Below are 21,521 nucleotides of genomic sequence, written 5' to 3' on the forward strand. Positions count from 1 at the left end.
TTAACGCTATATCCGGGGTTATACATTTATTAACGTAGTAACCCTTTTTTTCGTATCGGTAATAAATAACCTAGTTTAAATTAAAACGATTCGCGGTATTATTAAATAAAAATCGTATATTACCCGGGTAAAACGGCAGGGTAATAATATTTTACCGAGCTTTAAAAAAGTTTATTTTACGCTATTTAAGGCTCTTCTCTTTAAACTCGGTAATATCTTCTTCGTTTCAGGACCGTTTCTTTAAGGTTAACTTAATTTAGCTATAAAGTTTTCCGTCCTTTATAAAAACGGGGAGGATTTCTTATTATTATTTTATAAAATCGACTATATTATTACGCCGATTCAGGAAGTTATCGTAATAACTTATAATATTTTAATGTAGAAATAAAAGAAGTTTCCCGAAAAAATAGTATATACGTTTTTTATTAAAGCGTAAATATACTTAGCTTTTTAAGAACAATAAATACTCGTAAAACTACCTCGGATTTTAACGTAGAAATTAATAAGCTTTTTTTAATTATAAGTTAATTATAGCGTTTTCGTTAACGGGGTTCCGGATTATTAATTTCGTTTAAATCCGAAAAGTTTTTTAATTATTTCGTAATTATTTCGCCTCGTTTTTTATAAAGAATTCTGTTTTAAATCGAAACTATTATTTTATTTTTAACGTTATTTAACTACGGGCGTATAGGATACGCGCGCGTAAGCGTTAATATAGTTTTAATATCGTTTTATAAATTATTTTTAACTCTTTAATTTAACTTTTTACTACGCTCGTATAAAAAATAAATTTAATTGCTCGTAACGGAATTTAATAAGCTTATTAAAATTTATATTCGAGTCGCTAATTAATAAAACTCCTTTTACGTCGTCGTTAAAATAATTTAAGCTTTAATCGCGCTTATCGGGTACCGAAAAAGTATCGCTACCGCTATTCGAGAGTAATAAAAACGAAAAGGGGTTTTTATTATCCTTTATATAGCTAAGACGTAATCGCTAATTATTAAATTCTTTAAAGCGTTATTTAAACGAAATGCGGCTTATTATAAATTATTTTATTTCCCTTTATAAACGTGTCCGAAAGGATTTAGAGGAAAGCTTTTTTAGTCTCGTAGTGCCCGAAGTTTTAATTATAGCGTTATTTATAAGCTTAAAAGATCTCTTTTTTATAATAAATTCGGGGCGTTCTCGAAGCCTTTTTTACCCGGGTTTAAATCGGAAAGGGCGCGTTTTATAAAGGCTTTACCCTTTTTTTTCGAGATCGATATCGTTATTAGGTAAGTTATTATAAAAGCGTTAGAATTGTAAAAGGTATACGAATTTAAATAGTAACGATAAGTAAAGGGTAGTAAAAGGATAAAGTTAACGCTTATCCTTTTATATTTCTAGGGGGCCTAAGTTTTTATATATATAAGGCGGCGGAGTAGAGCCGGAACCGATACGTAAGCGCCCCGTTCCTTCTACTCTTGTCACACTTCGCCTATATAAAAACCTAAACTAAAAAAAACCTAAAACTTTTTATAATCGAAAAAGTCGTTAACCCGTACGGTTATTATTTAAAACTACTTATTTCGATAAAAATTTACCTTATATTCTATATAAATTTATTAAAAGTTATCGCCGAAAACCTTTTATTTAAATAACGATAAAACCTTTTTTTACTTATAAAGGTAAAAAATATCGAAAAAAATCTTAAACTCTTATTAAAACCGCCGACGCCGCGGCGGCCGCCTTTATTTAAAGTATACTTTTAAATAAACGGGATACGATAAATTAATTAAAAAACCTACCGCGTATTTAAAAAACTACGCCGAAATTATAACGGACTATTATCGTTATTATTTAAATAAACTTAAATTTACTTAAATTTAAACTTAAAAAGTTTACCGCTTAATTAAAAACTACGCCGGAAATTAACCATTTAGATTAATTAAGTATTATATCGTTTAAACTATTTAAACCTTACCTCGTTATTTCGCGTTAATAGTATTTCGTTTTAAAAAAAAGGTATTATTACGGCTTTAAATATTAAAATAAACCCTTAATTTTTAACGGGCTAATTTATTTAATATTACGTATAAATGCTCGAAAAACCTTCTTTTTTAAAAACCTTTACTTTTAGTCCTTTATTTTCGTAGCTTTTTAAACTACGTTCTCGTTATATAATTACTATTACTTAAAAAACTATAGTAATAAAACCGATATCGCTTTATTTATTTTAATACTTAATTACCGCCCGTAATAATCTTTAAATAATAAAAGTATTTAAAATAAAAATATCTCTTTAAATATTTAATTAACTAAAATAGTTATTAAAATATAATCTTAATTACGCGATTAAGTTTTAATAAAACGGGGCTGTAAATAAGTTTTAAAATAAATGGAATTTATAATAGAGAAGGAAAGAAAAAGAAAATCGAGTTAAAGTCGATACGATAGGTCGGTTTTAATAATAAAGTAATAGGGTTAATATAAGGCTTTTATATTAATTAGCGTATAAACTAACGCATTATATTACTATCTTTATATTTATACGCGTTTAATAAAAGGTTATTAGCGTAGACTATAAAAATAATTTATTTAATTTATTATTTAATTTTTAAGTAACATTTACTTAAAGGGCTAATAAAGGGGGTCAGCCGATAGGGGTTATATCTTAACCCCCCACCAGGTCCGCTTTGCGTATAACGTCCACGTGCACTTCTGGCCGTTGACCCGGCAAGACGGATTCGACATGAAGAAGCTCTGGATGGAGCAGGAAGATCATAGCAAGCCGTACCCCTTCCCCGGACATGACGTCACGTACGAAAACGTGCGGGAGAAAGTACCTTGGGCCCACGAAGGGGTGCCGGCAGATGTGTGGGCGCAATTCCAGGAGGCCGTGGCCCAGGGCAAAGGGAGGCCGGATGTGGGAGGCGAGCCGATTTCGGAGGGGGCTGTTGTGCTGGAGGTGCCGTCGGACTTCAAGTTCCCTCCTTCCTGAAAATGAAAATTTACGGGGAGGATTTAATCGCAGTGATACGACGCTTTGGTAGGATTCCGAGCAAAGTCACTTAAGGATTCAGGAACAAGGTGATTTTACTCAGGCATACAGATTCACATAGCTTCGTGTTCTGATAAGATACCGAAATATATTTGGTCTGGAAGCTTTTGAGAGATGGCAGTAGAGTCAGGAAGTAACCATGAATATCCAAGGAAATACAGGTAACTCGAGGAGCCTCACATCCCCAAAGTAGTTTCTGTCTTGGACGGAGCGCGCCAGTATCGTGACAACCGGGCCATATCGCATGGTCAGAGCAATCAAACAATATGCTTCGTGGTAATGTGCTTGCCGGCTTCGTCGTAGTAGTCGACGGTACAGTGGTTCCTCTTGTCACTGGCGCTAGTGTGCCAGCCGTTCCTGGGAAATGTGTGAGTAAATTTGTCCCGGTCAGAGAGGCCCTCTCATTACTTACACAACTTCGGCTTTCTTAGCCCCGGCAGGCGCACTGTTGACGACCTTGGTAACGATATCAGCCCTCACTTCTGGCTTCTTCTCGTACATGTTCTCCGGTTTGAATACTACGTCGTCGGCTTGCAGCTTGTCGGTTTCCATTGTGAGAATAGGGGAGCAAATTGCAAGTAAATGTTGATTTGGTGAATGAATGGCGAGGTAGATGGAGTAGTGGTGGTGACAAAGTGAGCAGGCTTGTTCGACTGCGGATTTTGATGCTTGCGTGGAAAGATCTGGAGAGAAACATGGAGCGTTGTACAACAGCGATCTTACACCTATTTGTATTCGCCTCTGACGCCGTATTAAGGGCTGTATGGTTGTTCAGTCACGAACGTATCCCGATCCTCTCTCGCGAGTGAAGCGGTTGTTGATGCCTGCGATGCACACGAGCTGGCATGGCGTTCCTATAGCGTTACATACTGGTTGGCTGAGACCATATGGGCCGATCTAGAACGCTCGACGACACTACAGCTACAGGTGGCTTGAATTGCAATTGGGGTTTCTGCTTGTCTGGTACATATACTACTGCAAGCCCGCCAAAGATGAGGCCGGGTTTTCAAAGGGGAAAGGCCATGGGAGCTAGCCGAGACACATATATCGGGCCTCTGACCATATTCATGCTGTTCGAGGATCAAGGAGAAAATATGTGGTACGCCCGATATCCCTCGGGGGTTGGAGCCGAAGGTCTGCCCCCTAGACGTTGAAAAGAACAGCCAGACATACATTATGAGAATTTGTTAGCATGGTCATATCTCTGTAATACTCAGTGTCATTACCGACATCTGTGATTATATCAGGGACAATATAAGATAATTTACGCATGGTTCGATGTGGGAGGTATGTTTGGCGACAACATGGCATCAAGCCCTAATGTGGTCCAGTCTAGATGGCCGAATGGCTTCGGGCGTGTCTCACCTTCCGTCAGTCAATCTGAATCAACATGGGCTTATGAGGGTAAATGCATATGTCCATCAAACGCCTGAATCTTGCAGCGGTGTGTTTGTGGTACTGCTCGCGCTCTGTTCTTCGGTGTAAGTGTGCTTGGCCATGTGTGCTCAACCGCGTGAAACTATTTTGACGGCGGCACGGGAAAGCCCGCAGAGACGAGAGCATCAGCCCTATCGGGAACATCCGAAAGACCAAGTTGGAATAAGCTGGCTGGTGTGATGTGCATCGACCCTAGAGATTCAGCTGGTAGATGAAAAGCAAATCCGCTTTTGCAGCGTGTTTCAGCCAGCTACATTCCTTCGTAAGCCACACAATGCAGCGGTGTGTTTTCTCTTTGGGCCATCCTCTCTCTCGAAGAATCTGGTGATGTTTTCAGCTTGCAATCTCATCAGTCAATTTCCGATTGACTGATGGACAGCAAACACTGCCTTGCCAAATCAATTGTTAGGGATTGCCACAGCTTTCCCGTCTCCCTGGCAGCCGTTTGCCGTCATTGCTAGTGCTAGCTAGTGCTAGTGCTAGTGGCAGCAAATGCCAAACAATGCGGGGCAGCTAGCTCAGGCGGGTAGTTACTAGTGGGCTCTTCAGTACCTAAGTATGTACATGTAAGTACTGGAACGATAGGACTACCTAAAGGCGTGCCGGCTCCTCAACCTTCCCCAATCCCAGTCCCATTAGACTGGAGTCTTCAGCCTCAGCGCGAGCGCATAGATGTGCAGGCAGCATCACGCGCCGTCCTTCTCCAGGCCCGTTGCTTTATTCCTTTCCCGAACTTCGACTTTCCCACCACGGGCTTGTATGACATCCAGGGTGAAGCCTACTTCTCTCGGCCAGCCTATCTCATCTGTCACCATGCACGACTCCCCTCCTCCCACCCCGCCGTCAAGATATTCAACAAGGCGTGACGAAAGGAGATTTGAGTCCATCACCTTGCCCTGCGAATGGGTCGAGAATTACCGGCCCGGCGGTTTCCATCCTGTAAATCTAGACGACCTTTTCCACGATGGACAATACAAGGTCATCCGCAAGCTTGGCCAGGGTTCCTTCTCCACCGTTTGGCTAGCCCGTGATCAGAGGTAAGTACATTACCCCTAGATACCCCAATCGAGTCTATAGATCACCGTGGCTCATTTCCTTTCTCAAGCAACAATCGCTACGTTGCCTTGAAGATCCTTGTTGGAGCTTCCGAGTCAGCCAAAGAGCTGCAGATACTGCATCACCTTGCTCAAGTCGCACCATCTCAGATGACGCAGCGCACTACGCAGCTCCTGGATGAGTTTGAACACATCGGCCCCAATGGCATTCACACCTGCCTAGTGTTTGAACCGATGGGCCCGAGTGTGGATTCCATGGTCGAGGAGCTGCCCCAGTTCAAGCCTCGCCGGTTCGGCATGAACATACGCTACCCTCCGCCAATGGCCAGAAGCATCCTGAAACAGGCTCTGCAGGGCCTGGCTGTTCTTCATGAGAATGGAATTGCCCATGGCGACTTCCAACCGGGGAACATGCTGTTCGCCCTCGACGACATCCATTCCAAACCCGAGGATGTGTTGTGGCAGGATACAGCTGCTCAACCCGGTCCCGTCTCGGCTCAAGTACAGAGGCTGGACGGGAAACCGGACAAATGGGCCCCACAGAAGCTCTACGCCGCACAGCCGCTGGCCCCATTGACCCGTATCACGGAAGATTTCCAGATCAAATTGTCCGATATGGGCGGCGGTGTGTTCCTCCCAGTCTAACTCATTACTTCTGTCGAATCGCTTAGCTAACCCATGTTTTCCGGCCTAGCATTCTTCTTCACTGACCCTCCAACCAAGCCCATCGTCCCACTCGGCCTCCGTGCCCCCGAGTTGGTCCTGGCGGGCGAAGTCAACAAGACCATCGACCTGTGGAGCTTCGGATGCCTCGTCTTCGAGCTGATGACCGGACAACCCCTGTTCTGCGTGTTTTGGAATGACTCCGAAACCGAACAAGACGACGACCATCTCCTATCCCTCACTACCCGCCTGGGGCCTCTGCCCGAGGCGCTCTATCGGAAATGGAAGACGACTTCGCTGTACTTCACGCCGGACCGGCAGCTCTTCAATTTCCAGCTCGGCGGGGTCCCAGAAGGAGGACAGCCGCTGGTGTTGGAGCATGTTTCGATGGAGGAGATGTTCGACAGGGCTAAGCCCGACATCGATGCGGAGGAAGCGGCCAAGGTGAAAAAACTGGTTCGGCGGATCTTGCAGTACGACCCGGCGCAACGACCTTCGCCGGCGGAGTTGCTTCGTGATCCGTGGTTCTGTGACGGGGAGAGTGGAAGCGGCTCATCCTAGTCAAAGTCTCTCTAGCCTGAATAGATACGTGCGGCTGAATGCACAGGAACATGAGAGGTGATATTATCAAGATCCAGGTAGGGACGCGTCCGCACTCATGTGTTTTCCAGTCTTCCTGCTTCGAGAAATATGAAAGCGTAATGGTGGTATTTGATATGCCGTACCCGGCGCAGGATAAGCAAAAGCAAAAAGGAACAAGGTCATCCAATCGTCACGAGATAGCGCTTTACGCAGCTCATCCCGGGGAAGATAGCAATATGCCTACCACGGTGGAGAAGGAACTGCAGTAACCTAGCCCGAGGGGTTAATAGTACATTTACAGCCCCCGAGGGTTTTTTATCTAGCCAAAGCTGATGTCTAGCGTCGTTTTGCACATGTCCGCCAGCTCCGGGTCACCGCCCGCCTCTCGAACGAAAAGATCGTACACGACCAGTATGCGCCAGACCCCCTTGAGGTACTCCTTGAGCCCCTCCATATCCGCCAGGACATCCTTCGCCTCGCTCCGGTTCCAGTCGTCCTCGCCCCGGGTGAAGAAGTAGTCCCAGTGGACCAGGTTCTGCGCGTCGCCGTCGTACTCGCCCGCCACCGAGCTGAGCAGCCGGCTGTAGCTCTCGAGGTCCATGTAGTTCCGTCGCTCCTTAATCTCCTCCCCGGCGTCCGTCCGGGCGAAGTCGACGACGTCCGAGCCCTGCTCCTGCATCACGACGAGCAGGTTCAGGTACAGGTACACCCGCACCGCCTCCTCGGCGGCCCGGCAGACCCGTGCCGGTGCCCGTGGCGCGCGGTGATGAAGGTGGGCAGCTTGGCCTCGGGCTTGTTGGCGATGAGGAGAAGCGACTCCATGATCTCGGTCCGGAGCGCGGACGTGTCCTTGCCCGGCGGCGCCGAAGCGCAGATGGCGGGCGCCACGCCGCCCGCCTCCATCAGCATGATCTTGATGGCGTCGGCGTGCCCGATCCGGCTCCCGTGCGCGCAGTCGGTCCACTGGCTGAGCGGCCGGAGGTCCTTGCTGTGCATGGCCGCGACGCGGGTCGGGAGATCGGCGCCTTCCTCGTGGCCCTCCTCGAAGTAGCGGAACTGCATCTCGTTGGGGTACACCATGCGCGTCTCCTCCCCCGTCGTCGTCTGGCCCCCGCGGCAGGCCGGGCGGACGGCCCGACGGCGTCCGTCATGGCCGACTTGGTCCAGGTCCCGGCGCGCGCCCGGAGCTCGGCCTGGGGCCGGTACTTGGCCCGCTCGGTCGCGGCGAACTCCTGCACGCGCGCCGCGAGGGCGCGGCAGAAGAAGTCGATTTCCTTGCTGTCGCTGCCCTTGTCGTCGGGGAAGATGTCCTTGCGCTGGGGCTCGTGGGTGTAGGACATCTTGTACTTGTAGTGCTCGGCCAGGGTGTTCCACGGCAGGGCGTGGGCTTGGTGGGCCATTTTTGATATGATGCTCACTTTGGTTGAGGAGGAGTTGCCGGTTGTGGTGTTATTATTGGTTTGCGAATCCGTCTTTGCCTCTTCTTGTTCTCCCGGCTGGGTAACTCTGTTGTGTGAACCTGGAGTAGATGGAAGAAGGGGATAAGGGTGGTAAGTAGGTATGCAGCCTTATTCCTGTGCTGCTTTTTTTTTATAAAACGGCACGCTTGGGCTGTGCTGTTCAGGCGATCAACACATCTCCGGGCCACATCTCTTCCAATGAGTCCTCGCCTTGCTGCGGCATGACTCCGGCTTACGGGACCAGTTTACTGAAACCCCGTCCAAGCCGTGGGGACAGGGATCCTGACTCGTGGAAAATACTGCCTTGACTAAGCTCCACCAGCCCCCACAGCCTCTCTTGAATCTGGCCGGGCGCCACCCCCTTTTGCTGTGAAACTACCCCCCTATTCTCCGCAGATAAAAGGGTCAGTCTTTCACACGCACAGACGCATGGAGTTGGCAGGAAATGTACTGTTTTCCGGGACTTCTGAGCACTGATATCTCAATGGTCGTTGCAAATGCGAACATATATACACCTTCGCTTTCTTTGACTGGAGTCATTCCTATGCCACTATACAGTACACTAGCCATCGGTATTGGTACAATGGCAACTCGGAAGGCTATAAACCAGCCAATCTGTGTTGGTGGCTCCTGCTATAGGAATATCGCCGACATGTAGCCTGGTAACGACGAAGCTCTCATCAATTTCTGTTTCTACCCCTAGGCACTTGCGGTTCACTGGTAAAATCCACCGTTGCCATTCTTCTATTGAATGAAACCAGCTCGGTGGGACTCGCGTTCGATTCGCGGCGTGTGCATGGACTTCTTTGGGTGTTCAGAAGCTTCTTTTTGCTTTTGTTCTTTCACGTGCCTTCTGTGGCGGTATGTGCAGCAGCGTTTGTATTGACTTGATGACGCATACATAACCTTGAATGCCACGAACTTAAGTAAGCCGGTGCTGGCTTTGGGTACCCCCACGCTCGCGACATGATCTAGAGACGTTACAATGTATATGCTCGCCTATGTGTGCACTATAGTGGATCATTGGACCGAGAGAGACAAACGTCGAACGACCAAAAACGAATTTGATCCCAATGTTTACAACCACGCATGTATCTGTATGTACAGGTTCTAAAGCGTCTTGGGCATTCTAATCACGTTTCAAATCGACCTTGAGTTCGCAGCTAGCCGGGGTGTCAGAGTATCCAGAGTCCATCGGAGACTCGAGCATCTCTTCCTCCAGAGAAAAAATGGTCCTGCTGCCGGCGTCACTATCAATGGTAACCTTCTCATCCGGCTGCACCTTTTTGAACGCAGATAAATACCTGCCCAATGCCATAATGGGGAAGTAGTGCCGGTAGAGCGAGTACCCGATGTAGAAGAAGTTCGGGAACCCCGTGCCCGTGTACTGCCTTTCTGTCCAAGTAGCCGTAATCTTCTCGGAGATGTGCTCGCCACCACTGCCGCTGTACGCTTGCGTCTCAACCAGGTGTCCGATACCGGACTCGATCGCGTGGCTCGTCTCGTCGTTGCAGACAGCCAGCAGGCCCATGAGCGCCCACGCGGTCTGCGGCGGCGTCGATGGGCCCGCCCGGCGCGCTCTGGGTGGCGGTATGATTGCAGGTCCTCGCCCCAGCCACCATCGGCGTTCTGAACGTTCTCGAGCCAGCCGGCGGCAGCCTGGACCGCATCCTCGACCTCTTCGTCGCCTTCGGAGAAGTACGTGACCCCGCAGAGTACGTTGCTGGTTCCGTAGATGTAATTAGACCCCCAGCGGTCATACCAGGACCCGGACGCCTCTTGCTGCTGGAGCAGGTACGCCACCCCGCGCGGGCAGGCGCGGCCAATGAGGTCCAGCGTGCGCGCATTGAGGAACTCGCCCTGCGCCGCGAGTCTCTGCATCAGCCCGAAAGCCTCAAGTATCCGCCCCGTGACGTCGGCGCTCGAGGGGTTGCACAGCGCATCCATGTCCGAGAAAGGGATGCTATTGAGCCAGAGCCGGTCATTATCCAGATCAAACGCCGCCCATCCGCCGTCCTGGTTCTGCATTCCGCAGATCCACGCCGCCGCGCTCGTCACCGTCGCCGAGTCGAGCGCCCCGGCCGGGTCCTGGTTGACGAGCGCCAGGATCGCGGCCGCCGTGTCGTCCACGTCCGGGTACCACGTGTTGCTGTACTCGAAGCTGAAGCCGCCGGGCGCGAGGGCCGGGTTGTAGATGCGCCAGTCGCCTTCGGGACCGAGGAGCTGGTGGGTCTTGATCCAGCGGACGGTCTGGCGGAGGCGCTCGTCGTTGTGTTGCTGACCCCTTTCTTCGGTTTCTTCGAATTCTTCTTTATTGGAGCCGCTGGAGCCGGCCCGTCGCACAGGGCCCGGGTCGTCAGGACCGTGTCCCACACGGGCGAGACGCACGACTGTAGGCGCTTGCCTCCTTCGTCCTGCCACGTGACGCGCTCGATGGCGGCGATGGCTGATTGGATCCGCGGGTCTTCCAGCTTGTACCCCTCCAGCAGCAACGCTTGCACGCCGGCGTGCATCGGCGGGATGATCCCGGCCCAGTCCCCCCCGCTTCTCCTGGCGTTCCAGAATCCACTCCACGCATTTCCGACGCGCATACCTCCGCGCCGGCCAGAAGGGTTTCAACCCGCCGAGCCAGTAGAGGGCCGTATCGATCCCACCAAACATCAAGGACCGCAGATCGCTCTCCCACGGCCTTAGCAAGCTCGGACTGTACTGTACGTGCTTATTCCCGGGATCGATCCAGAGCTCGTCGAGGTACGTACTCTGCGGGTCCGGTCTGCCGTCGGCGTCCGGTAAGGGGTAGATCTTCTGGTGGTGCCGGATAATGAGCAGCGGGACCAGCGTGGACCGGGCCCAGGACGAGAGCCGGTACACGTTGATCGGGGCCCAGGCGGGACAAAGGATGAACTCGGCGGGCAGCTGCGGAACAGCGTCCCAGGGGAACAGGCCGAACTGCGCAAAGAAGATGCGCGTGAAGACGCGGACCATCGCGACCCCGCCGCAGCGCCGGATGAAGGCGCGCCCGCGGCGCATGGCGTCGTGATGCGGCGGCACCCCCACTATCTTGAGCGCGAGGTACGCCTCGGCGCTGGTCGAGACGTCGCCGGGGTGGTCGGGCGCGATGCCCCAGGCGCCGTCGGGCTGTTGGTTCGAGAGCAGGTAGTGCCGATACGCGTCGGCGTCGGCGTCGGGGATCGGGGTCGTCGGGCGCAGGGACGGGTGGAAGAAGACCTGCTCGGCTGTGATGGTGGCGTTGGACAGGAGCTCGCCGTTCCAGTGCCCGTCGGGCCGGCGGAGCTTCCAGGCGTGGGAGACGGCAAGCTGGTGGGCACTTTGGGCGAGGGCGTAGAGGTCACCATTTCCTGCATCTCTGGGGAGAGGCGAGATCACCTTGGCCTGTGAGCCCATCTCGATTTCTACCGGCAGCCTGCAGGCACCATGAAGAAAGTAAAGGGTTGGGAAGTATCGCACGGCAGAGAGCGTCCGATGGTATATTAAGTGCTAAAGTGCTGTCTAAAGGAAAGAAAGAAAGGATAAAAGAGAAAGGTGCTACCGTACTAATAAATATATAAATAAAATGTTTAGCGTAGCGCGCTAGGCGCGTTAAGGGGCGACCCCTTATTTCTATCCTCCTACGATATACCCTTTAATTAGCTTATTAAATAAGTTAATTATTTATATAAATAAAATTAAAGCTATTATAAGCTAATAATCGTAAAGTAGAGATACTTTAATAATTATTATTTAAAAAAAATAGAAGTCTTAACTTATTAAAGTGAATATAATATAATCCACTTATAGTAATTATTAATATAAATAATAGATATAGCCTTAAATAAATAATTAATTACCTCGTAACGTATTATAAAATATTTTTAAGCGTAGCTAATTAACTTATTTTTTTTCCTTTTTTTATATTCTTATTATTACGTATATAAATCCTTATATTACGCCTCGCTTATAAATGCTTATTAATTATAAAATAGTTTATAATTATTACTTTAACCCTTTATTTTATAAGAATACTTTATATTACTCGACCTATTATATTTACCGGTAAGTCGATACTATACGCTTAGTCGGTTTTACGATATTAATTTTAATATATAAAGTTATAAACTTTACCTTTAATTCTCACGCTATTAATGCTAGCGGAGGAAGAGGCGGTAATAAGCCTCCCCGCGGCTTTATTAAGCTGCTTTATAAGTATAAAAACGATAATAAAATGCTTTTACTTTTAGAGGATTTTAAATAAACTATTATTATAAGTTATACTTAACGTAAGAAAGTAGCGAAAAAGAAGGCTCGATATAAAGCTAAGCGTATTAAACGTACTTTATAGCTTAATTAATTTTCCGTTAAATATATTAAATATATTAAGTAGCTTACTATTTCGCTTATCGTTACGCTCTTTAAATTTATTATTAAGCTTACTACGATTATTAAGGAGCCCGTTATTACGCTCGTTAAGCTTATCGTTAAATTCGCTATTAAGCTCGTTAATTTTATTACTAAGCTTTTTAAGGTTACCGTTAAGCTTACTAAACCTTTTAAAACACGTACCGAGCTTATTATTATAATTAATAATTAGCGCTAGGCTATTATAACTTTTTTAAATATCGTCGTCGCGCGCGGTGAGTTTTTTATTAACGTTAGTTTATTTATATAGCTTAGTATTCCGTTTTTTTAATTATCGAGCTCCCCGGGGCTCTTTAAATAAAAATTAAAAGTTTATTTAACTTAGTAAAATACGTTATAATACGTGTATAAATTATTTACGCTCGATATTTTTAATATTATAAGAGCCTCTTATTACCGTGAGACTTTTAACTTTAATACTTTTAAATGCTTTAATTATTATAAATATAATTACGTGTATATATCCTTATAAGCTATTTAATGTGCTTTTAGTATATTAATGTAATTTAATTACGAGAATTTTACCCCGGTAACTATACGCCGTGTAAGCCGTTAATTACGCTGTTTAAAATAAAGGTAAAACTAGCGTAAGTTTATTAGTATATTTAATGATTTAATTTTATTTATTAATAACGTTTATAAAAGTAATTTAAGAAATATCGCTATACTTTTTATATACTTATAAACGTTAAGGTTATAAGCTAAGCTTATTATTTTTATAATAATGTTAACGAGCTTTTTATTATTAATGCTTAGAGTAAGGTTAGTAACTCGTTAAATGCCTTATTTATTTTAAGCCTTTTATTTACTCCGTTACGTGGTATTAGTTTAATATATATGGTCGCTCGGTTAAGAAGCGCCTTACCTTTAAAATCGAATCTTACTGGGGTAAAGGAAAGGCTTTTAAAGACCCTTTTATTAGCATTAACTCCGAGTTAAATTAAGTAGCTAGCCTTCGTTTTATTATCGTTAATATACTACCTTTAATAATAATTATTATCTTATAACATTCTTTATTTTTTCGCATTTAAAATATATAAATTAAATAAACCGGCGTATTTATTAAGATTTCTCGCGGGCTCTTATACCTTAATAATTTTTATCTTTTAAGGTTTAACTCTTTAAATTAATAGAAATTTAATAGTTATAATAATTATCTCGTTATCGCTTCGTATTTACCTCTTTATAATATATAATTAAATTATTAAATATCTTATAAATTTAAGAGTCCTTTTTAATATTTAAACTTAATACGTGGAAGGTTCTTTATTAATCTATTTATTAATATATCCTTTATAATAAGGTAAGTTATTTAAAAAGCTCGTTTTTAATACTCTTATCGTAGTTAAAGGTTTTAAATATTTATATACTTTAGCTTTATAAAGATCCTTTCCTTTTAATTAATAATTAGCTTAATAGTTTATTAATTATTATAATATATCGAGAACGAGGTGTTAAGTATTAACTTTAAGTTTTTAAATAAATGCTTAAGTGTAATTGATTTTTGAACTGCTTACTATAAAACTAGTAACTTTACTTTTATAGTTAATATAGTAACCGTATTTTACCGAGCTGCTTTTTATATAACTGGATTATTAAATAATATAATAATATACCTATAAAACGATTTATATGTCTTTAAGTTATCCGCGAAAAAGGCGTCACTTATTATAATTAATGCTTAAGCGCCGTTTTTTTACTTTTCGAAAGAGATTACTACGAATTTAATATTGTAAGCGTATCGAATATATTAATTAACGGCCTTAAGGTATTTTTTCGTTAGGGTTTATTAGGAATTTTAATAATTATAAGTATATGAAAATAATATTAAAGCGAACTATAATAAAGGTATAAAGTAATAATTTAATTCGTTTTTAATCAGCTTTAATTCGTAATTTTAATACTTCGCTAGTATATTTTAATAGCTCTTCGGTCGGTAAAGGTATTATTATAGCTCGTAATACCTTTAGTTTATATTTAATTATTACCTTTTTTAAGTAAGTATCGTGGGATAGCTAGAAATATTTATTAACTTTATTTTTAATTATACGTATATTAAGGTAATAAGCTATATTATTTTAATTCTTTATTTCGTATGCTTATTTAATATTAATTATTAATTTATTAGCTCTATTTTACTTTAATTTCCGATAATAGATTAAGAAGTTATTTATATAAAAAACTATAAATATCGTACGCTCTTTATTATAAAATAAATAAGGTTCTTCCTTTAAACCGATAAGGCTTAGCTTATAAAGAGTATTAAAGAAATCGTTATATTATAATAACGGAGACTCTTTTAACCTATAAAGGGCTTTACGAAGTTTAATATATATCCCGGCTTACTCGTACCTTAAAGGAGTTTATAATATACCGGTAGGGAGTTTTTAACGAAGGTTATATTAAGGAATATATTAATTATATTAAATTACTTCGCTTTTATATTAAATTTTATAATTAAGGCTATTACGATTTAAAAGGATTATACGGTTAATATTATAATATATATACTCGTAAGCGAATTTATATTTTACTTATTACTTTAAACGTAAATTTAAACTTTATATAATATATAAACGTTATTTTTATTAAATTTATCGGTAAACACTTATTTTAATAGTAATAGGGTATTATTATAGGGGCGCTTAATAATTTTCTAAGCCTCTATTCTTATTAAGTTATTAATTTTATATTTAATAGCGGTTATAAATTACTCCTTTTTAAAATAAGTAGCTACTTTATTTTAAAAACGTAAAGGTAATTTTAAATAAGGCTTAAATACCGCTTTTTTAGTTACTTTTTTTAAGGAATATATCTTAGTAACGATAGTATAAGTAATGCGGTGTTTTTTATTTTTTAATAATAGCGCTTTATTAATATTAAAAACGTAAGTAGTAAAGAACGTATACGAGGCTATTATAAAAATTATATAAAGAGTTAATTTATTATAATCCTTTAACTTTTATAGGTTATTTAGTTCTACCTCGTTATTTAGTACTAAAAATATACTTTCGGTATTACTACCTTTTTATTTTTTTAATTATAGTAAACGTAATCGCTTTTAATTAAGTTCTTACGATTTTTTTATACGTTTTTAATAATATATATATAATTTACGTTTAAGTATAAACGTTTTTATTACTTTTAACGGTATAGTTATAATAATTTTATTTTAAATTTTATTTATTATAAAAGAAATATTTTTAGAAATTTATTATTCCTTTTTTTATTGGATTATATTATTTCTTATCCTTTAAAAGCTTTCGGATTTTTAAAGCTTTTTATATTAATAAGCTCGTTCGTTTAACGTTTTCTAGAGATAGGTAGCGGTAGTTTATTTACCTCGGTCTTTTTCTTCGAGCTTTTAATTAATTTTTTCGCTCCGGACTTTTTTTCCGGTTTAGGTATATAGCCTGGCGATAGGAGTCCCGTGTTATTTATATTAATACGTTTAGCTCTATAATTTTTCGAATATAATTTAAGTGTTAAGCTTACCCCCGAGGCTTTATTAATAGGTGTATTAAAAGCTATTACACTTTTTAAGTTTAAGGGGATTAATTCCTTAAGCTTTTCGGGATAAGAGATAAAATCGGTAGAGTTATTTAATTTTTTTTATAATATTAGGGTTTAAAGAATAAAAGTAGTGTATAGTAATAATTTAAAGTTTAAAGGGAACGAGATTTCCTCGATTTTTTCGACGAACTTTTTACTCCGGTTTAGTTCCTTTTCTTCCCCTTTTCGGTAGAAAAGGTTTTTATTAAACTTAATATTACGTAAGACGATAACTCTTATTAATTTAAGAATTTATATATAATAGATATTAGTAATTTTATAGTTTATTAAGTATTTTATAAGACTTTTTAAAGATACTTTAAACTCTTTACGTAGCCGGCTTTTAGCTTTATTATAATCGAGTATATAGGTTTTATACTTAAACGTTTATATACCGTTTTAATTATGCTTTAAATTTATTTAAAAAGCTTTAACCTACGTAGGGTTATATTATTTAAAATAGTTTATAAACTATAAATCTAATATTTTATTAAGGCTCCGTTACCGCTAAGATTAAGTAGGATATATATTTAATAGTTTAATAATTATTTAAATAGTTTCGGGCTATAAATTTTTTAATAGGTTAACGCCTACAGTTTTGGTCGCCATAAGTACCCACGGGTTTGCCGTCGTGTTGGGATTTTTCGTAAGTTTCTTCCTTCCTGCTTTTTATTGTGATGTATATTTATTATGTCGTCTAGTCGCGTTGAGAAACGCAAATCTCGCTCTAAGAAAACTAAACAACGCGACGCTTTGTTATCTACTATCCTGTAGCATTCCGTTACCATGCCGTCGTGTTCTTATTGCGAAGGCCGTGGCTTTTCTTTTTACGAGGTTTCGGTGCAGGATTCGTCCCGTTGTGCTGAGTACGTTCATTAAGGTCGGTTTCGTTGCGACGTCCAAGGTATTGCTCCTACTAAGTTGCGAAAAATCGCCGAGCAACATTAAAAGCTGGAGGATAAGCTCTAAGCTGCGAAGGAAAAGGTTTTTCGCCTTCGAAAATAAAAAAAACTCTGGTTCGAGAAAATAATGCGGGCGGTTCGTCGTAGTATTAACAGTGTCGAGGAGCTTAAACGCGTTAAGCGCGAGAAGGCTAATAAAGAGGCTTATCGTAAAGCTATATTCGAACTAGCTCCCGAGGAGGTTCCGATATTACTTTCCGACTTTTCGTTCAACTGGAACGCTGTGTATCCTGACGTGCTGCTGGAGCCGTCGTTGCTGGCGGAGTTTGGGGTCGTCCTTTAAATTTTTGAAGCTCCTTAGCGGCGTTTTCTAAGTGTTTCCTAGGTTTTTAGGTGTTGTCTTCTGTTGGGTAATCCTTCTACTTGACGAGGTATTTCTATCCCTTCCCGACCCGTTTTTTGTCGAGGATCGTCTCGACTTTATACTCGTACTGATCCGTTTCGACCTTTAGCTATGTCTCGGTTTTTACATTTTCAGGGGCTGGTTCGAGTAATAAGATATAAAATATAGGGTGTATCCGTATTGTCTTAGGTAGCGATAATCGGTAGTTGGTTTTTAAAATAACTTCTACGATTTTAAATAGTCCGATTTTTTGAAGTCTAGTTTTTCGCTTAGTCGTTTAGTTTTGATGTTTCGTCGCAGGAGGTAAATTTTTTCTCCCTTTTTCAAGGTTAATCCCTTTAACCTGGTTCGGTCGGCGTACTGCTTTATTCGTTATTGGAAGAAGGTAAGGTTTTGCTGTAGTGCTGTCTACAGTTCTTTCAGTTTTTCGACTTGTATAGTCGCGATAGGTGCTAGCTTTCTTTTCAGGGGTGTTTTAGTAACTTTTAGGTTATACCCGTAGTTTATCCGAAATGGTGATATGCGGGTGGCTTCGTTGTTTATACTGTTGTAGGCGAACTGTGCCATAAGTAACAACTGTACCCAGTTGTCCTGTTTATAGTTAACGTAGTAGCGTAAGTACTGCTCTAGGGTCTGGTTTATTCGTTCGGTCTGCCCGTCCGTTTAGGGGTGATAGGCCGTGGATAGGCCGTGGATAACTTGTGTTTCACGCCGAGTTACGCCATGAGCGATTTTTAAAACTTGGCGGTAAATAGTTTATCTCGGTCGGAGATAATCGTCTCAGGCAGCCTATACTAGCTAACGATTATTCGTAAAAACGTATAGGCTAGGTCGCTAATATTACTAGATTCTTTATACGGTAAGAAGTAGGTGTACTTTGTAAGTTTGTCCGTAATTACCAAGATACTGTCGTAACTAACCTTAGTCAGGGGTTCCTTTGATAAGGGCAGCTTAACTATAAAATCAAGTGCGATTATCTTCCACGCCTTATCTAGCGGTGGGATCGGCTATAGTTTTCCGTATAATCGATATCGGGCGGCCTTAGCCTTATTATAAAGGTCGCACTCGCTAATTACCTTAACTATGATTAATTTAAAGTTTCCGCAGTCGAATTGCCTAGTAATCCGTTTCCAGGTCTTAAATACTCCTTAGTGTCCGTGCGCGGGGTACTCGTAGAATTCCTTAATAAAGCTCTCACGGTATTACTCGGGGATATAGATCTTATTTCGGTAGAAAACGAGGTTGTCTCGTTTCTCGAGGCGATCCCTGGTGTAGTTGGTAAGATCCGGGGTCTGTTCTAGTTATCGAAACTTGGAAACCTAATCGTCGTTATATTGTACGGAACTCGTAATATTCAGTTATTGTAACGGCGTGAGGTTACCGTCCTGGTTATAAGTCAAGATAATCCGTATTTTAGGTAGGACCTCCTCCTAATGGTTTAGTCGTCGGCTTAATGCGTCGGCGCGACCGTTTTCGCTACCCTTACGGTAAATAATGGTAAGGTTAAATCCTAAGAGGAATTTAAACCATCGTACTTGTCGTTTATTTAGCTCCTTTGTCGTAGTAAACGTGGTAAGGTTCTTATGGTTGGTGTAAACCTTAACTGGTTCTACCGTTCCGTTGAGGTAATATCGCTATTCTTTGTAAGCTTTAATAATGGCCATCAGTTCTTTATCGTGGATTTGGTAATTAAGTTCTGGTTTATTAAGCTTTTTCGAAAAAAATGTAATAGGGTGCGACTTTCCGTTGTCGTCCCGTTAGCTGAGTTGCTTTCCGATTGTATAATCCGATGCGTCGGTCTCGACTTTAAAAAGCTTAGCAGGATTTACTACGCGAAGTACTAGTTCGTTAAAGATTCGCTCCTTAATATCGTGGAAGGCTTAGTCTTCCTTCTCTATCTATCGGAATAGTTCGTCCTTTTTCGTCAGGTTCGTTAAAAGTGTCGCTAACTTATTAAATCCGGGGACAAATATCCGGTAATAGTTAGTTAGTCTTAAGAAAAATCTGACCTTTGTAGCGTTTGTGGGCGTGGGCCACTCTCTGACTGCTGAAATTTTGGAAGGTTTTATCCGGATTTCTCTAGGGGATATTACGTATCCCATAAATATGACGGATCGTTGGTGAAACTCGCTCTTTTCTGGGTTAATTAATAAGTTAGCGTCTTGCAATTTCCGGAGTATTAATTTTACGTGTTTTCGGTGCTGCTTATTGTCCTCAGAGTAGATTAAAATATTATCGAGGTATATTACGATAAACTTATCGAGGTACTCCCGTAAAACGTGGTTAATTATTGCTTAGAAATTAATTGGTACGTTAATTAAGCTAAACGGCATAGCTTGGTACTCGAAATATCCGTATTTAGTTCGAAACGCGGTTTTTTATTCCTCTCCTTCCTTAATACGGATTAGGTTGTATACGTTAAGGAGGTCAAGTGCTGTAAAGATCTTAACGTGTAGCAGCTTGTTTCGCAAATCGCTAATTAAGGGTAAGGGGTACCGGTTCTTGATGGTGATTTCGTTAAGCTTCCGGTAATCGATGCATATACGCTACTTGGGTTTCCCGTCCTTGCTTTTTTTTAGAACGAAAAGTATAGGGAAGCCTATTGGTGATATGGATAGTTGTATAACTCTTTTCTCGAGATTTTCCGTAATATACTCTTTTAGGGTTTATTCGTGCTCTTAATTAAGTTTATATATAGGCATAAATAAGGGTTCCTTTTTATCCTTAAGGGGTATCTCATAATCCTACCGTGTGTAAGGCGGTAAGCCTGTCTTTAGTTTCCTATTAAAGAAAGCTTCGAATTACCGGTACTCTTTCGGTACAGTTGTCGTGACGTTCGGTTTAGGCTCCTTAGCAATAATATATGCCCTAAGGACTTTAAGTTTACTGGGGGGTCGTTTCTTAAACCACTACCCATCGATTAAACCTCTTCCTGGTATATCCCACTAAAGTTAGCCTGTTCTCTAGTTGACTTTAAGATTACTCACCCGCAACCAGGGTATCCTTAAAATTATATCGTATCCTGTAATGTCTATAATATTACACGTAATTTATTTATAACATCCTCCGATATTAATTGAAAGGTTCGCGACTTCTTTTCGTACGTCTCTATTATCGTACGTTATAAGTCCTCCATCGACGGTCTTGAGTCGGTATAAGGCGTCCTTTTCCTACCATTTTAAGGTTAGGCTATTAACGATTCGTAGTAAAATATAATTACCTTGCGCTCCGTTATCTAGCAGTGCTCGGATAGTAACTCCTTTAATTTCGACCATTAGTACGATATAGTCGTAAATATTTTGGTTATTCGTTATTAAATATAAGGATTTATCGTATCCCGTCGGGTGTCGTCCCTTTATAATCGGCGGGAGTCGTTTCCCGACCGTTGTAGTAGGTTTCGTTCGTCGGCCATTCGTTAGTGGCGACGGATCTATGCGTACGGTATCTCGTGGTCGTACGGTAGTAGCGGTGTTTAAGATCTTGTTATTATAGCAGGTCTTTTAACCTAAGAATTTTAGGTATTCTAGAAATATCGTGCGCTTTTTTTAAACGTTCGGTAAGCTCGTAATTTCTTTTAAGCGTACTGTAAACACTTGTCGTTAGTGCAGTCCTTCCAGTCCTGTCTCTTTAGGTGGCATTTTCGGGGCCACTGTGGAGTCTTTTTAATTAGGAGGTAGGCTCGTCGGGGGTCAGGTATAGTCGTCTTAACCTTCCCGATGAGGTGGTCGAGGTGTAGCTGCCTAATTAGGTATTTGCTAATCCTCCTAGGGAACCACCCTTTTTCGAGCTTCTCTACCAAGTATTCGGTGCAACCATCGTGAATACAGCCGATCTAAGCGAGTAGAAAATAGTTATTGTGTATTAGCGAGATTCGGGGATCGTCGCCGACAGCGTAGTTTCTTTTTACTCTTTGTTCAAGTCCGTACATAATGAGTACTTACCGCAGCTTTCGTAATTTAAAAAGTGCAACTCTTAAGATCGCTAGCTATCCGTCGATGTTTAAGTTTT

General features: G+C 42.0%; 6 protein-coding genes across 6 annotated transcripts; 2 read left to right on the forward strand and 4 right to left on the reverse strand.

Annotated features, from left to right (window-relative positions):
* Nucleotides 1-2,734: 2,734 nt before the first annotated feature.
* PG986_010602 (uncharacterized protein) lies at nt 2,735-2,983 on the forward strand (the record flags this gene model as incomplete). Its single annotated transcript, XM_066846824.1, has 1 exon — nt 2,735-2,983. The coding sequence occupies one exon, from the start codon at nt 2,735-2,737 to the stop codon at nt 2,981-2,983; it is 249 nt and encodes an 82-aa protein (XP_066696315.1).
* A 317-nt stretch (nt 2,984-3,300) lies between these two features.
* PG986_010603 (uncharacterized protein) lies at nt 3,301-3,595 on the reverse strand (the record flags this gene model as incomplete). The annotated part of the gene is made up of 2 exons (XM_066846825.1): nt 3,301-3,400; nt 3,456-3,595. The coding sequence occupies 2 exons, from the start codon at nt 3,593-3,595 to the stop codon at nt 3,301-3,303; spliced, it is 240 nt and encodes a 79-aa protein (XP_066696316.1).
* A 1,698-nt stretch (nt 3,596-5,293) lies between these two features.
* On the forward strand, nt 5,294-6,759 carry PG986_010604 (Serine/threonine-protein kinase SRPK3; the record flags this gene model as incomplete). The annotated part of the gene is made up of 3 exons (XM_066846826.1): nt 5,294-5,517; nt 5,586-6,160; nt 6,230-6,759. 3 exons carry the CDS (start codon nt 5,294-5,296, stop codon nt 6,757-6,759), a joined length of 1,329 nt encoding a protein of 442 aa, XP_066696317.1.
* A 340-nt stretch (nt 6,760-7,099) lies between these two features.
* Nucleotides 7,100-7,459, reverse strand: PG986_010605 (uncharacterized protein; the record flags this gene model as incomplete). Its single annotated transcript, XM_066846827.1, has 1 exon — nt 7,100-7,459. One exon carries the CDS (start codon nt 7,457-7,459, stop codon nt 7,100-7,102), a length of 360 nt encoding a protein of 119 aa, XP_066696318.1.
* Nucleotides 7,460-7,473: 14 nt separating this feature from the next.
* Nucleotides 7,474-8,180, reverse strand: PG986_010606 (uncharacterized protein; the record flags this gene model as incomplete). The annotated part of the gene is made up of 2 exons (XM_066846828.1): nt 7,474-7,836; nt 7,920-8,180. 2 exons carry the CDS (start codon nt 8,178-8,180, stop codon nt 7,474-7,476), a joined length of 624 nt encoding a protein of 207 aa, XP_066696319.1.
* A 1,189-nt stretch (nt 8,181-9,369) lies between these two features.
* Nucleotides 9,370-11,645, reverse strand: PG986_010607 (prenyltransferase and squalene oxidase repeat protein; the record flags this gene model as incomplete). The annotated part of the gene is made up of 2 exons (XM_066846829.1): nt 9,370-9,818; nt 9,860-11,645. The coding sequence occupies 2 exons, from the start codon at nt 11,643-11,645 to the stop codon at nt 9,370-9,372; spliced, it is 2,235 nt and encodes a 744-aa protein (XP_066696320.1).
* Nucleotides 11,646-21,521: the final 9,876 nt, after the last annotated feature.

The sequence above is a fragment of the Apiospora aurea genome, assembly GCF_038362705.1.
Source record: "Apiospora aurea strain CBS 24483 chromosome Unknown utg000007l_segment0_segment0, whole genome shotgun sequence".
Classification (NCBI taxonomy): Eukaryota; Fungi; Ascomycota; class Sordariomycetes; order Amphisphaeriales; family Apiosporaceae; genus Apiospora; species Apiospora aurea.